Raw genomic sequence first — 15,684 nt, forward strand, 5'->3', positions numbered from 1 at the left:
TCTCGTCACTTGACTGACCGTAGTGACGCTGCTGAGCCCCGGTCCTGCCAGCCTCATTCTTCCCCTCCTTCAGTCCTCCCCCCCCCCCATTGTCCACCCGCCCCTCCCCTGAATTCCGCCGTCAGCAGCTCGTTGTTCGCCCGATTCCGACTTCCTTACTTCCGGTCGCCATTTCTCCCTCCTCCCTTCCCTCCCTCCTCGTGCATGGATTGGGTCGTGTGTCATGTCCGTCAACCCTCTCCCCTCACAACCCCCCTCGCCGCTCGGTCGGAATCGCAGCTCCCTCCTCTCCAAATTTCGCTCCCAACTCGGTCAACGAAATCGCAGCATCACCGACTTCTACATCGAACCGGACGATCCTTGGCGCTCATACTTTCCCGGGGATGTGATCAGTGGGACCGTTGTCCTTACAGTGGTACGGCCCGTTCGCATTACACATCTGGTGGTCTGTCTCCATGGCTTTGTCAAGGTCTTCAAGAACACCGTGCCCCCGGGTGAACAGGCCCCGGATTTGGGCTTTCTGGGGCCGGGGCGCGGGCGTCGCGGTGCCGAATATCTGGGAAATGGCCTGTCCACACTATTCGAAGACGAGGTCGTACTTTGCGGGGAAGGTCGGCTTAAAGAAGGAATCTACAAGTTTCGCTTTGAGATGTGCTTTCCCCCGTATGCGCTACCCAGTAGCATCAATGTGCGTGGATCCCCTTCCGTATGGATTTTATTGGGCCATACTGATCACAGTCGCATTTAGTTCGAACGAGGCACGATATCATATATGCTTACATCCACCTTGACCAAACCGACGACGATCAACCCGACCTCGACGTGCCGGAGACGCGTCAACGTCCTAGAAAACATTGACATCGCGCCCTTTCCCCCACCTAAGCCGCGCGTCGTCACCCTCGAGCCGATTACCCGACGGTCCAAGTCGAAGGCAAAGGCCAAGTCAGCCGGATCTGACGCGCCTGATACACTCTCCATCGATCCGTCAGCCCACGGCGGCAACAGTATTGACAACCGCCCCCCTCTGAGCCCGGCGCCCAGCAATGTCAGCTCATCGAGTCGGCGGAGCAATAGCAGTTTGAGCTTCCAGGTTCCCAGCGACCCGAACTCATCGACGAGTACTGGAATGCGGAACAGCGAAGCCCGGAGCATCACCCCCTCCACGACGGATCGAACCATTATGGCCAAGGCAGAAGTGCTGCGCGCAGGCGTGTTGCCGGGGGATACCTTGCCAATTAATGTCACCATCAACCACTGCAAGCAGGTGCGCAGCGCGCATGGGATCATCGTGACACTGTATCGCCAGGGGCGGATTGATCTCCAACCCGCGATCCCGATGGGGAAACCGGCGGATGGCAAGAAGCCCATTTACGAAGACTACTATCCACGCTCGCGGACCGGCTTGGGCGGCCTGACACTTGGCAGCAGCCGCACCACCGGGGTGTTCCGCAAGGATCTAGCGCAGACATTTGCACCACTGGTGGTGGACCCCACAAACCTCACCGCGCTGGTGAAGACCTCAATCCGGGTGCCCGAGGATACGTTTCCGACCATCACGCGCACGCCGGGGAGCATGATCAACTTCCGGTACTATGTGGAAGTGGTGGTCGACTTGCGGGGCAAGCTCACCTCGCCCGACCGGTTTCTGCCCCGGTTCAACATGGTCTCCTCGGGCGGCAACTTCTCCTCCAGCGGGCAGGTGTTGAACCCGGCCGATGTCAACAACAGCGTGATCACGGCGAATTGGGCGGGTAACATCCTGGACACCGATCAGATTCGACGTGAAAAGGGCGTGGTGGCGGTGATGTTCGAAGTGGTCATTGGGACGCGTGACTCGCAGCGCGGCGTGAAGGCAGCAGAGCGCACGCCTTCCACGTCCGCTCCAGTGGATCCCAATCAGCAGCCCGCTGGCCCGGACGGCGAGACATGGAATACCGACCAGTCCCCGACCCCCAACGCCGAAGGTGAATATGTGGCACAAGAAGACTACGGCTTCCCGCGGGAACCATCCCACTGGCCTGAATACGCCGGTCAGGAGTACCCAGGCGAGTCACAGGCATATCACCCTGGGGAGATGGTATCGACGCCGCCGGCCGACGAGCCGAGCGATGAAAAGAGCCGGCTCCGGCGGGCTGAGCAGATGCTCCTGCCGAGTCGCCCACCTGATGATGCCGGGGTTGGGCCATCTGAGATGGCGATTCCGACGGCGCCAGTGCTGCCGGAGGACGACCATCTTAACGACTACCACCACCTGCCGTCACCGACGGAGAATGGGACCCCGCGGGCGGTGATCTCTGCGGAGTCGGTGCAGACCGTCGTGCCTGGAAGCAGCGCGGCGGGCGCGAGTGGATCCGAACCGCCTGGAGAGGATAAGCAGGAGCTTGAGCGACAGCGGTTGATGACAGAAGTCAGTGCGCCTGACGATGTGGAAGTTATGGAGGCGCCTGGCAGGTCGACGGATGCGCCGACGGCGCCGGTGTTCCACGACGACGAAGGCGACCATCAGCTGGTGGGCAGCGCGGCGCGCGGCGACGAGGCATTACCGCGATATCAGCGGTGAGAATAAAAAGGCGTTTGTCAGGATGAGTTCTATTGCTTGCATTGCGGGATACCGGGAGATACCATCTACGTTGCAATGTTTGGATTTTTTGGGATTAATTATGAGCAGCCTGCGGCATTGAGGGCGTATATAATAGAGTTGCATGCATAGTGCAGTACTAGTATAGTACTATTATAATGGCGGATTGGTAATGGGTAGATAACAAATAAGCAGTCAACTAAAGAGATAAGTAGATTAGAGGCGATTAGGCTGAACTGGAACCAGAACCAACCCGGTCGCGCCAAGCCCGCTCTAACCTCCGATATCTCATCCATCTTCTCTTCCTCTTCTTCCTCTCCTCTTCCTCAACAATCCAACCTCATCCACATCCACCCATCCATAAACCCACGGGAATACTACCCCGTCGGCCTTCATCATGGCCTTCCGCAACGGGTCCTTTGCGACCTTCCTAATCGTCTGCCGTGAGCACCCTCCCCCATACCCTCTCCCCAAAACACTCACGCTCCCCCCCAATCTCACCCCCCAACCAAACCAATCAATTACTAACCATGAAATAAAAATAAAACAGCAACATCCTTCTTCCTCGGCCTCATCTTCTCCCTCTTCCCCTACGACTACCCCATCCTCTGGTCCACAACCCCGACCCCCGCAACGCACTTCGACTACTTCGAATCGCACCTCCGATTCCTGCACGCCTCGCCGCCCCTAATCCCGCGCATCCTGCACATCGTGATCTTCCTCGGCTTGCTCGGTCTGATCATGAAACTCTACAAACCCTCCGAAAGCAATATGTTGTTCGATGGCGCTAGTCTCGTGCTGTATATGTGTGGGATTACGGTGTATATCGCGAATATTGTCAAGGGGTTGAGGTTGGTTAGTGGCGGGGTTTATGGGGATGAACTGGTTAAGAATGGTGGTGGTGGTGGTGGGGATGAGGGGGTGGATGTGGAACAAGGGCAGATTCTGGGCAGGGAGGATAGTTTGAAGGTGTTGGCGGCGAGTAATACCATCCTTGCGCTGGTGTTGGTTGGTGTGCTTGTGTTGCAGGCGGGGCAGTGGTATGCGGAGAGAAAGGAGGCGCAGGAGGTGGAGAGTTTTAGTTCTGGGTCTGGTTCTTCTTCGAAGAAGGGGGATAAGGAGGGGAAGGTGGATGGGGAGGGGGGAAGTAAGAAGAAGAGGAATTGATTAGGTGGTTAGGGTGTTAGTTAGGGTGAGGGGGGGAAATTGGTGGTGGGGAAGTGAAAGTAAGGTAGTAGTGGGATGTGTATGGTATCAGTTACTATGAATTGCAGTTTCAAAGGTATCATCTATGTACAGCATAGGTATCAGTTCAGTAATGCACAGTTCATCATCCAATCCATCATCAATGCACTCAGTGCAAGCAAGTTGTTACACCCAAGCATGGCCTCCCTCACATCTGCAGTCCCTCCGGTCGGAATGAAAATGGACTCCGCGGCAGGTCTGGCGTCCGCGGGCTCAGTGCTTTTGCGAATAGTTCCTCGCCCGAGTCGGCGCTCGCTGTGCGCGCCATCCCTCCCATCGAGGCGAATCCCGTGTGGTGTTCGACATTCTGCTGTGCCTGTACTGATTCCGGCGGGTAGTGCACCACCGTTCGTAGGGCCTCTGGCGCTGCGGGCGCAGGACTGCGGGTCGGTCGATGTATGCTGTGAAAGGAGTTGAAGGAGGAGACGGCCACGTCGGGGGACTGGGGGGATAGTAGATGTCGCGCGGAGGCTGATCATAGCATTGTTAGCATCAGTCTGGCTCTGGTGTATGGTATATACGTACCCTCCTTCGGGGACAGTTCCCGCTCGCTCGTCTGCAGCTTCAGCCCCTTGAGCTTCTCGCCGAGCTTGCCTCCACTGCTGGGCGATACCGGCGTCGCAGGTCCCATAGGATAATGCGGATCCGGGTGACTCTGTCCGACCACCTTGGGTCCGTCAGGAGACAGCGACACACCAAAATTGGACTCGATCCATTCCTTCTCCTGCAGAGCCATGTGCAGCGCAATCCCCTCGGCGTTGTTCAGACATTCATCCCGGATCTCCTTTTCCAGCACCTGCAGCCGCTTCTTCGCCCATATCGTGTGTAGCACACCCTTCTTGCCCGCCGAGCGGCCATCAGCACCGAGCTCTGGAGGAAATATCGCCGGCAGCGGGTTCAATTGCATGGGTTCGGGGTTCTTGGCGGACGGGGGTGCGTGGGCCGGGGGCTCGTATGACAGGGTGACGGTGGGAGGAATGGTAACGTGTGGCGGCAGTAGAAAGTACATTCGACGGGTGTTGTCGCTCGTCTTCTCATCGGCAGGGAGAACGGCGGTTTTACCCTCCCAGGCAACGTGCCAGGAACCTCCGGGGAAAGAGGAGGAGCGAGCTATAGCGTCGTCCTCCCATTCGATCATCATGATTTTGGTGCCATCGTTGGCTTTGCCCGCCTCGAACTCGAAGCGGGCCAGGGCGGTGATTGTAATGGGACCCGTGGAGAAGCGGTGGGAGTCGAGGGCAGCAAAGTCACTGTTTGGGGTGAAAGGCGTAGGGAGCGAGTGAGCCATGGCAAGAGGGCGGTCGGACGGGATAGATAAGGGGGAGAGAGGAGGAAGGGGGTTTGAGGAAGAGGGAGAGAGTGAGAGACAGGAGAGGAAGATCGAGGGGATTCGGATTCGGATATCAGGAAGAGGAGGAGAGGGAGCAAGTAGCACAAGACACTAGCAGATAAGATGGCCGAGGATGCATATGGAGGAAAATAGAATAGAATAATTGGAGAGGCGCTGGAAAGGGTTGGGAAGGAAACGGCGCGCGCAGATCACGGGATAAGAGGGGATCACCGCATCAGGCAATTCGATGCATAACAACAATATTAATATTAATCAATATGATTATATTAGTTTGGTCGGGAAGTTCGGTTGCAGTGGGGAAGATGTTAGATGAGTATCTTCCTCGAAGGGCAGTTGAAATGGTGTCGAGATGAGAAGGTGGAGAGAGAGGGAGAGAAAGGAAGATAGAAGAAGAAGAGGAGTAAGAATAGAGAAAAAAGAGAGTAAGAGGGGCATCCACGAGCACTTCTTCTTCGGCTTCTTCTGCTCTTCTTCCTCTTCTTTTGCTGCTTCTTCTTTCGCCGCTTCTAAATATAGCCTCTTGGCATCACACCGCATCGGTCAGCATCTTTCACTACTGTCTCAATCAGCTTCTTTCCACTCTCTCCCTCACTAGGCTCTCTCACTCTCAGTTCCAGAACCCTAAAGAATCCCCCCCGCCCTACCATGGTTGGCTCCGTCAGGCGTCCCCTCTTCGGCCGAATTCCATGGTTCAGTTGCCCGTCAGTCAGCCTGCCAGAACACTAGATCCCATGGTTGATGAGCAAACCACAGATGATGTCAATCTCACCAACTAGTTAGACAAAGGGAAGACAATCACAGGCAGGAAGAGGAACTGTCTAGCACTACCCAACAAAGTGCTAGGAATTCATGTGCGGACACTGGTCTAGATGTAGTCCTTCATTGCCGCCGTGATGGTGGCACAGTGGTTATTAGACGCCTATCACCATCACCCACTGAACCAACAGTGACTTCACCCCCATCCACTTGTCTCTATGTTTTTTCTTTCTTTTTTTCTTTTGCTTTTCTCTGTCTCCCTTCATTTCTTGTAAAACCAGTCGTACCAAACCGTATCATACCCAAGCGCTGGATCACCACATGGGCGACAATACGCGGGGTCGAGTCGCCCTTCCTTGGACACCAGCTGTGGTTATTGCCCCATGACCCGCTCACCGAGTGATGAAGAATAGTCGTCATGCAGGGGAATTGCGCTCCAGGTTGTATAAGAACCTGACAGCCACGCAGCGTTGTTGCTATATTCATCATCACCGGAGGCCACTTCGGGGCATTGATTGGCTGACAGCGCAGCATCAAGGAGGGGAGCGTCGTCAATCCACTGCTGCAGCGAGCGGGAATCATGCATCCTTTGTCACAGGGGCGGCATAACCTTGTTAACCGCTGGGAATCTGGTTTAGTTAGGTAGACGACCAACTGACAAAGTTCTGGTGCCAGATGGGTACCCCTCGTGAGGATGGAACGACTATGCAAGTATCAGTATCTGATTTGACAGGACACTTTCTGCCTATGTAAACAACGTACTAGTCTGGCTAGAGTCTGCAAAAGATGTGCGGACTAGCTACTGGACTGGGCAATACTGGATGGTCTCAGCCAGTCAAATCAAGCCTCTCAGGAACAGCTCCGAGGGGCAATTCGGACGGAGTGTGAGGGGCTTGGCTGTGTCCACAGAGACTTTGCTCCATTGAACTCAACTTCTACCAGGTAGGTAGGAGACCGGTATTGAAGGGAAATATAGCATGCGAGCAACAAGAGAGTCCATCTCCATCCTCAACTTCATCTTGGATGCTCAACAATACATATATCCATCGCATCCGTTACATCCAACACCGCCGTGCTCGTTACCAAAAATATCCCCATGAGTTGCTAGAAATAGCAATACATAAGCACCGAGCAGGGTACACCTGCACCAGGACTCCGAGGCCAATCAGATTGCTGAGGGCTAGGACTAGTCAAGTAGACCCTGGCGTTACCAGAAATAACTTCCCTGCTGTGATGAAAATAGAAATACCCCTCCAGACATTTGCTCACACGCGAGGATTCGATCCCGTCTCTCCGTCGGCGCTTAACAGACAGCCTGTGATTGAACGAGTCAAGGGAGTATCCACAGCAACTAACCTACCATCTGTCCGGAATCCAGCGCTATTCCTCCCAACAGGGGGCGGACCAACTGATCGACCAGGATGGAAGGGCTCAGAAGCGCCAGGATTGGGTCGAATAGATGGAGGGACGGCATGACCAGGGAGTGTCTACTTTAGCGCCGAGGGTAGTAATAGTGCCGGCCCCTCATTACTTTTCTGGGAAGCATGCAACGATGGACTAACTGACTAATGACTGACTAGAAGGATTCCAGCGAGAGGATGGGTGATCCTCCGAGCGGCTGAGATCCCGGCGGCAAAATGACTGGGCGTTGAGATGTGATGAGATGGCGTCCAGGTGCATTAGGTTTGGTGATGGGATTGCCGTGTGTGCAAGTAAGCAGATGACATAACCGCTTAGTGACCAGAAGAATCTTGTTTTTCCAATCAGACTGGAGGATAGAGTGTGTGCGCAATACGCAGTATGCAGCATTGGAAAGGGAAACATCCAAAAATAGGACATTAATTCGTCTAACTACTATTACAGAGTAGTATCTACTACTGACTACTAGTATTTATTATCCACACGTCATCTCCATCCCCCACACATCCCTCTTATACCATCCCACCAATCATATCAACACAAAGAAGAGGGGAAGATCCACTGCGGCCCCATCGGGCTTAGTGCCGGCGCTTAACTGCAGCGGCCACTTTATCTTTGTATCAAATCAATTGAAGGGAAGAAGACAGACACTCTGCTGGCTGGACGCGGACGCGCCGGATGTGTGTGTCTGTGTCTGTCTATACGGTCTGTGCAATGAAGTCGCAGTCTGCAGTGACTACTACTTACTTCCAAGTAACCACAGAAGAAGAGTCATGAGGCTGAAGTACACCCGACTCACAGTTAGTTACATTGTACTCCTACCAGGTATTCAGCTACTGTCTCTCTATTATTGCCACTGCCAACAATCCCCTACCCTATAATCTTACCACCAACAGGGTACTAGTATAATCCCACTAACCCCCAAACTACCCAAGTCCAATCAATCTAAAAGCCCTTCGAACACCCCCCAGAACCAAAGCAAATAACTACCGACCCTATTACCTAGAAAGTAATCATCTCCGTCCATCACTGCCCCCATCCCATCCTCGTTTCCCCACTAGCACATCAAAAGCAGGCCAATCACCCCGACCCGCAATTCTTCAGCAACAAGATGAAACAAAGAGCGCGCCTTGTCATCCAATCATGGGTCGAGATGCACCCGTCCTAGATCACAGCAGGCTGTTCACATCGTTGTGATTCGTCGGGGATAAGCGATGGAATACATACTAGGACGTAGGTAGGTAGGTACTTGAGATTGATTACTGTGTTAGGAGGGAGTGAGGGAGTGAGGGTAGGATGTAGGGTTGTTGTTGCCGCCAGGAAGATAGATGATGGGTTTGGTTGGTATTGTATGGTATTGGTATGGTGGGTGGTGGTGCGTTACGTAGGGCTTAATACGGAGGTGATTTACTGTGTATTTTATTTCTATGGCTGTGTCTGTCTGTCTGTCTGTGTGTTGAATGCAGAGTTACTTCTTTTTACATTTATCCTTATGAAGTATTACTACTGTGATGGTGACATACAAAGACTCTCAAACTCTCTATTTACTTGAAGTCACATCATCACATCACACATCCACATCTACACCCTTCCCAGCTCAATCACCTCCACTACTTACATACATACCACATAGCATAGTATAATTACTAACATCTACCCAACAATCCCTCTCCACAACACGACAATCTACAACATACAACCCCAATACCCTCTACACTCTACACTCTAACACCTCAATCAACTACTACCACTACTTACTTACCCCTCCAACCTCCAACTAAATCCACACCGCGCCTGTGCACTCACCAACCACCACTCTCACCGCGCCAAACCCTCCCTCCCCCCTAGCCCAAAGCCTAACTAACCAACTAACTAACTAACTAGTAACTCTCCGACCACCAAACCCAACCCAACCCACACCAATCATCCCCGTTACCATATCCCCGGGTACAAAGTCAACCCAACCAACCCAGTAGCCCAATCCCGATAAACAAGCAAGATTAGACGGAAGAAAAAATTCAATGCGGCGCAGCACCGCGCATCTCAGCCTATCTCAGCCTTTCCCTATCAGCTCGGACGTTGCGTAGATTAAGTGGAGCTATCGCTTAGTATTGTGATTCCTGGTGGATAGGTTTACACGTGGTGGAATTGGAGGGGTTACCCACTCTTCATTAGTTAGTAGTTACTATTAGTATGATTGAGTGGGAGAAAGAAAAGAGGGGTTCGTTGGGTTACTGTCTTCTCTGTCTGTGCGTTGTATGTAGAGGTGTATACATTATCATATTCTGGGATATTTGCCTGGGAACTGGAGGTGCATTGAATGAGGGGTGATGGGGGAAGAGAGGGGTTGGGCTGGATTTATCATGAGGCTCTGGTCAGAAGCGCGAGGGACTGGGTTGGTTTAGAAGTGGAATCGTGGAATTGATTGGAATTGAAATCGATAGATGTCAATGGTGGGGATCATAGTACTCCGTTGGGGTTGTGGTTGTGGTTGTGGTCGTGGTCGTGGTCGAGCCTCTGCTGGGCGTATATACCCTGCTTAGTATATTGCCAACGCATACACATGAATCTACCCTGTAAGTACTAGTTTACCATTTTTTACTTGCCTACTAGCAATGCTACATGGCTTACTGATCGATCACATGAAGTAGATGAAGTGAGGAAGAAAAATGAATTTCAAATCGCACTGCTTGCTCCGAACAAAACTGATAATAAAATGTCTCGCTTGCTTCTTCCCCCCGCCTCCTAACTCCTAACGCCGGACCCTGCGCTAGTACCATGACCATAGAGAAAACAACAGTACAAAGGAAATCGTGAATCGAACTAAAATCCTGTTTAGGAATCTTCTTCATCCTCTTCTTCCTGCTTGGTCTCGTTATGCTTTCTCCGCTTCCCCTTGGGCGGATCCTCAAGTTGCGTCCGCTTATACGTCACCGTGTGAGTGACAACATGACGCACGCTGACTCTCCCCACCGTTGCACTCCGGGGACCATCCCAGTAACGCATCTTCCAATCGGCCGGGGAGTACGAGTAAGAGTAGGGTGATAGGACGGGCGTCGTCGCACTGCGCGGCGTCTCCAGCGTAGGTGAATACCGCATTGGCGGCGGGATGCGCAAGCGACGCAGACTCATCATGTCACGACCGTGCGGTGCACTTCCATAGGGTGACGGAGGGGGTAATGTTGCTGTAGCTGGTCTGGTTGGTTCAGGGAAGCTGAATGAACCACTGACTGCACTGGCTGGTTGGGATGTGGGGGTCTTGTTGGCCTTGTCCCAGACGAAGCGGGTGACGGTACCTCCATTGCCATCCGGGGTGAAGACAGGCGTGAATGATTTGAGGAATTCGGTGTATGCAGCGGGAGGTGTGATAGGTGTTGAGAGACTCTCATCTTGTTGCTTTCCTGGAGCGCCTAGCCTCACTCCATTGTCTGGTTGTAGTTCCGAGGGGAACGTCATGTTCTTGGGCGTCCGCAACGGATGGAGGATTGGTTTGGCAGGCATTTTGACGGTAGATCTGAAGTGGTGTATGAGAAGATTGCACGAGGTAGACTGTTTATATATGACACGTCCACAGCAGATGACTGGTGAATCACAAGGTCGCGCCTGAGCTGGTCACTTTGTGCGTGGCAGTAGAAGGGAGGCGTGGTATAGTATAGTAGAGGCAGATGTAGGCAGCGGCAAGCCTGAGGCAGCAAGGGACTTGAAGGTAGGGCAGGTATTGTCCACCAGGATGACAGCAAGCACGAAGCTATATAGTAAGGACAGATGGAAGACCCTTCGGCTGCTCTAGCGCGCAAGGAGAAAAAGGAGAGAAAAAGTAGAGGGAGGGAAGTGGAGGAAGATTATTTATCTCGAGTTGACGCCGACGCAAAGGCAGACGGATTTCCTGTACGGTACGGGTATTGCGGTCTGACACGGTAAAGTTACCAGACAGTAAGATACCGTATGACACGCTAACCCCAAAGCAGGCTAAACGCTCAGCTCCTTTCAGCAACTCGGCGCCAAAGCCTCGCCTTCTCTCCAAAAGCACCGAGTCGGATGGTGGCGATCTTTGGCCGCCAGGAGCACGGCAGAGTTGAGTGTGTGTGGAGTGTCAGGATGCGAATGAGGGGATCGGGTAAGGCGCTTGCCGTGCCTGCTTGGCCGGCAGTGATCAATGTGAAGGAGAGAATGGGGGAAAGTGAAGTGCTGCTGCTGCTGTTTGGATGGATATTGAACTGGGTACTTCGTCCTCCTTCTTATACCTTTGCTCTACGATATAGCATTGCTGGTCTGCTGTCTACAGCGGGACTCCAACAGTCCAACAAGCCAAATCTTCCAGGATGTTTCGCGCCTGGTTCCTCGAGTCAAAGCCTCCGTTACCCTGTCAATGTTCCCAAACACAAATGCATCCTGCATATACAACATGCCCTTATCGCCGGGACGGCACTCATTTCTTGACTCCTCACGATCTCTCCGGCTCGAAGATGTGCGTTGGCCCCTCCTGGTTCGCTCAGCGTTAACGCGCAAGCCCACCTTCCGGCAACAGGGCGGCTCGCCCATCCGCAACCCCAACTTCTGCACAAGCCATGGCTTCAGAACACCTATGGCGTGCTGTGGTTAGCGCTGCTTGTTGCATCCTTCAATTCCATTGTTATTCTACTCTGGCACTTGGGCCAATCTACCGATGCTGCTTGTCTCTCTACCTTATTTCGTCGGCACTTAATCTATCGGGCGGCTGCAAGTCATGCTGGTGTCTTCACGTCTCTTCACCCCTTCTACGAATCAGCGCGTCGATCCGACTGGTGAGGGTCCTCGTTGCCATGGGATAGCGGGTTGCAGGCGCGGGGTTTGTGACTGATCTCGACTTGCCTGCAATGTTGCTACTACCACACCTTGGCGTTCCTGCGGCCATGTCACACCAGCACTTGCAGAACCTGGCTTGCCATCGATACGATCGGTTGGCTACGGGTAGCTGATGCACATGGCTGCGTGTGAACCCCTCTTTATGTTCAGACGCTCTGTGCATCCAACGGCGCGGGATTGTAGTAACTGCATTGCAAGCCGGCCTAGAAACGGCACGATATCCAGTAGCCGACACGTTGATACCTTGTTGGTTTGGACTACTATCCTGGGTTTACAGATCGATGAAGAGTCTGCTTCTAAGGATGGAGAGAGTCCTGTTGTTGGTTGCGTGGGTAAAGGTATAGTCTACTGGTAACTAAGAGCGCCAGAGCTTGGGCCCAACATTTCAAGTCGGTGCAAAGTAACGCTGCAGAGGATCAGAGCACGGAAGCGCCATCACCATTGTCGGTTACGCCACAGCGTCTCTGTTCCTTGACTTCCGTGGGATGTAGTGTCACACTCGAGTGCCCGCATGGTAATATTGCAGGAAAGGTATTAGCAATGGGGTCGCTCAGACTGCAGTTGTCACCCACAGCGCTTACTTCACGTCCCGCAACGAGCAGGACTGTCGACAGCCTGTCAAAGACTTACAAGGACACCCACACCAATCCATTCCCCTCATCTTTCATTGATTCATCGGAGGAGCCGTAGGCCAACCTCTAGATATTTCCTCGTGTGCTAGGAAGGCTCCTCCACCAGATACACCACATCTGTGATGTAACATTCATCAACCAACAGCAACATCGACAACCGAGATCACAAGCCTACCACCTACGCTGCCTCCTAGTCCTCCAGCTTGCCTATCAATAACCAAACCAACATATACTAATGACTTGAACCAGTGAAAAACAAATCAAGTCGTAACCAAACCATCAAGTCATGCCAGATTCCCAATGCATCACATGCGCACACTGATCGAGCGCCATGGCTAGACCGTTAGTAAGGACATGACTGGCCTATCCCAGATGCCCCATGCTGCACAGGATTATAGCCATTTGATACCCTTGCTCCACCAGGAGCGAGCACCTTAGAAGTCAGAATCAGTCGTTTCTCGATTGAAGGCGAACCCAGTATTTGACTTCTCACTTTCTTCTAGCCCACTACTGGTAATGGGCTACAATCCAATTGAGCATACAATTATTACATGCAATAGTGCAATGGCAGTATTTCTCTGCTCGCATTCTATCTACAAATCAAGAACCAGTTCCAAGAGACATACACATAGAAAGGCATGTCATATCCCCTCAACTACTCAAGGCCAATAACCAGCTTCCTTCCTCATATTGTCATGTCAAGTCGTGCACACCCCCCTCACAAGTCAATCCCCAAATCACGCCCAACTCTCGAAATAACTTTCATCCCGTCAGCTGAACAGCCCGCCTCAACTGATAGGTACAAACAGAGGTAGGTATTAGTACCGATCTCGACAGACGTCGCCGCCTAACGCTCTCATCTATCGACCCTCTCTTGACTGTCAAACCGAATTGCGTGCACTAGACAGCTAAGGGAGATCAATCCCTCTAGTCAACTCTACACTCTATCTTTTCCACTTTCTGGTATGATCGAAGGCGGTGGTTGAGTTGGGGAGAAGACTACTACTCTGGGCGATTTTCGAAAGGCGAGAGGGCAAAGAGAGGAGAAAATTGGACTCACTTGTTTGGGCTAATTCTCTTGCATTGTACGTCTAAGCTCTTAGGCCGTTGAGCCGTGATTGGATGTGATCTATGAAATTCACTAAGTATTATTTTATCTACAAGAGTATGCCTCGATAATCAGAATCGTAATCCTGCACCTCTATCCAATCCATGCCGGTCAGCTAGACACTTTAGTTGGTTTTCGGAGAGTACACCATCGAGAACACAGCCTATAGATGCATATTGATTAGCTAAGAGTGAAACATAAGGCATTGCAAGGGTATACTACTTACCAAACCTATCCTCACGACCCTCCCTCCACTCTCGGACTTGACTTCTCAGTTCTCGTGTTGATATAGTTTGACGTTCGGAACCATAACGAGAAACATCACCGATAGTATCAATGGCCTCAATCCGCTCCAACATCTCCTTGGTACAGCCATAACCCCCCAACCAGGCATCTTGAATAATACTATCAAGCATAGGCCGGCCGGTGTGTATACTCGGCAAGACTAACATACCATGACTGTCCACAGACAGTTCAGGCTTGACACCATGTTCCATTTGATATATCAGCGACCCCATGGCGAACATATCTGTTTTTTCAGATAAAGTCCGCGAAGGGCCGTTTATCGGAGAAACTTCATTTGGCGCACCAATAGGGCTGTCGGTGCCAAAGTCAGAGAGAATCACACGGTCATGGTCATCTAAAGAAATACTGTCCATCTGAACATCTGCGTGCACGATGCCAAGGCTGTGGATATGGCATAGTGCATGAGTGAGATCGCGGTACCAGCGAATTCGTTGGCGTTGAGGGGGCAATTTATCCTCGGATAGTGGGTGGTATTTGCGGAGGTAGATACCCTCTGGATAGTGGATATCAATTGGTTCTATGATGTTGGGGTGTGGTTGTTTTTGGAGGAGTTGTAGGACAGTTCGCTCGTTTTGTAATTGGTTATTTTGGGAGAGGGTGTTTGAGGCGTAGTGTCGGTGGGCGCGCTCAGAGGCATTGTTTTCAGGTGGTACATATAATAAGGGTGATTTGAGAACCACGTGATCATTCACTTTGTAGGCCTGAGAAGACGATCCATCCTCTATGACTTCCAAGTCGTGTTGAGGGTGCAATTGTAGAGTGTACGTGTCGCACTGCGATGTTGAGGTATCATCACCAGCCGGATGGCTAGCCGCCTCAAGATCATCAGGTTTTCCGGATTGGGGCGGGTGATAACTGATAGATAGCGGAAATATATGAGATAAGAAGCCGAATGCGCGATAACCAAGATAGCCGAAGTAGCGCAGTGCAGTCAATGCTGGCGAAAAAAATCGCCAGAGATATGACAGCATCTTGCAAGAGTCATTGAGGAAGAATAATCTGGAAGATATTTTTTATTGCACTGATCTTGAAGCACTCAACGATGAGAGGAGGGTTTTTGAATGAGTATATTCGTTCAAGACATCTTGGCGTGAAATGATGGATACAAGAGCCAGCGCATCAGGGGAATGGCGATACCCAACCAGTGCAAGTCACGTGCAAGATGTATGCTAGTCGGTTATTTTTGCTTCTTGGGTCTGTTCGACATCCGAGAAATTTATGATGATAGACCCATGTTTTATTTGTCGAATTAGCGTATCTTAGGCTTCATCCTAGGGTGATGTTGAGTAGTGTAAACAGAGTGAGCTGTAGAGACTGTCAAATGAGTAGGGTCCTTTCATGAAGCGATAAAGAGCACATCGCACATACTTTCGTATCTAAGGCAGCATTACTCATAAATCAGGCTTAAGACTGAATCATCTGGGGTATAAGGAGTGACAATTTT

At 51.9% G+C, this 15,684-nt stretch overlaps 6 protein-coding genes across 6 annotated transcripts; 2 read left to right on the top strand and 4 right to left on the bottom strand.

Moving 5' to 3' along the window:
* Positions 1 to 223: 223 nt before the first annotated feature.
* On the top strand, positions 224 to 2,560 carry rim8 (pH response protein PalF; the record flags this gene model as incomplete). The annotated part of the gene is made up of 2 exons (XM_025627776.1): positions 224 to 688; positions 749 to 2,560. 2 exons carry the CDS (start codon positions 224 to 226, stop codon positions 2,558 to 2,560), a joined length of 2,277 nt encoding a protein of 758 aa, XP_025479921.1.
* Positions 2,561 to 2,609: 49 nt separating this feature from the next.
* Positions 2,610 to 3,206, bottom strand: BO87DRAFT_47703 (uncharacterized protein). Its single transcript, XM_025629307.1, has 2 exons — positions 3,176 to 3,206; positions 2,610 to 2,955 (listed from the first exon to the last, which is right to left on the bottom strand). The coding sequence occupies exon 2, from the start codon at positions 2,872 to 2,874 to the stop codon at positions 2,659 to 2,661; it is 216 nt and encodes a 71-aa protein (XP_025479922.1). The 5' UTR covers positions 2,875 to 2,955; positions 3,176 to 3,206; the 3' UTR covers positions 2,610 to 2,658.
* BO87DRAFT_307792 (putative secretory component protein shr3) lies at positions 2,976 to 3,745 on the top strand (the record flags this gene model as incomplete). Its single annotated transcript, XM_025619409.1, has 2 exons — positions 2,976 to 3,021; positions 3,129 to 3,745. 2 exons carry the CDS (start codon positions 2,976 to 2,978, stop codon positions 3,743 to 3,745), a joined length of 663 nt encoding a protein of 220 aa, XP_025479923.1.
* A 113-nt stretch (positions 3,746 to 3,858) lies between these two features.
* On the bottom strand, positions 3,859 to 5,317 carry BO87DRAFT_47682 (uncharacterized protein). Its single transcript, XM_025629306.1, has 2 exons — positions 4,349 to 5,317; positions 3,859 to 4,294 (listed from the first exon to the last, which is right to left on the bottom strand). Exons 1-2 carry the CDS (start codon positions 5,109 to 5,111, stop codon positions 3,972 to 3,974), a joined length of 1,086 nt encoding a protein of 361 aa, XP_025479924.1. The 5' UTR covers positions 5,112 to 5,317; the 3' UTR covers positions 3,859 to 3,971.
* A 4,824-nt stretch (positions 5,318 to 10,141) lies between these two features.
* Positions 10,142 to 11,118, bottom strand: BO87DRAFT_47801 (uncharacterized protein). Its single transcript, XM_025629308.1, has one exon. It carries the CDS (start codon positions 10,848 to 10,850, stop codon positions 10,185 to 10,187), a length of 666 nt encoding a protein of 221 aa, XP_025479925.1. The 5' UTR covers positions 10,851 to 11,118; the 3' UTR covers positions 10,142 to 10,184.
* A 2,881-nt stretch (positions 11,119 to 13,999) lies between these two features.
* BO87DRAFT_358314 (kinase-like protein) lies at positions 14,000 to 15,316 on the bottom strand. The gene is made up of 2 exons (XM_025621461.1): positions 14,161 to 15,316; positions 14,000 to 14,097 (listed from the first exon to the last, which is right to left on the bottom strand). Exons 1-2 carry the CDS (start codon positions 15,209 to 15,211, stop codon positions 14,006 to 14,008), a joined length of 1,143 nt encoding a protein of 380 aa, XP_025479926.1. The 5' UTR covers positions 15,212 to 15,316; the 3' UTR covers positions 14,000 to 14,005.
* Positions 15,317 to 15,684: the final 368 nt, after the last annotated feature.

The sequence above is a fragment of the Aspergillus neoniger genome (assembly GCF_003184625.1).
Source record: "Aspergillus neoniger CBS 115656 unplaced genomic scaffold BO87scaffold_15, whole genome shotgun sequence".
Classification (NCBI taxonomy): domain Eukaryota; kingdom Fungi; phylum Ascomycota; class Eurotiomycetes; order Eurotiales; family Aspergillaceae; genus Aspergillus; species Aspergillus neoniger.

Bases quoted from the DNA above. Each gene is read 5' to 3' on its own strand.
- BO87DRAFT_47703 (XM_025629307.1), bottom strand. From the start codon at position 2,874: ATGGATGAGATATCGGAGGTTAGAGCGGGCTTGGCGCGACCGGGTTGG.
- BO87DRAFT_47682 (XM_025629306.1), bottom strand. From the start codon at position 5,111: ATGGCTCACTCGCTCCCTACGCCTTTCACCCCAAACAGTGACTTTGCT. The intron at 4,295-4,348 runs GTACGTATATAC...TGCTATGATCAG, and splicing joins GGAACTGTCCCCGAAGGAGG to CCTCCGCGCGACATCTACTA.
- BO87DRAFT_47801 (XM_025629308.1), bottom strand. From the start codon at position 10,850: ATGCCTGCCAAACCAATCCTCCATCCGTTGCGGACGCCCAAGAACATG.
- BO87DRAFT_358314 (XM_025621461.1), bottom strand. From the start codon at position 15,211: ATGCTGTCATATCTCTGGCGATTTTTTTCGCCAGCATTGACTGCACTG. The intron at 14,098-14,160 runs GTAAGTAGTATA...ATGCATCTATAG, and splicing joins GGGTCGTGAGGATAGGTTTG to GCTGTGTTCTCGATGGTGTA.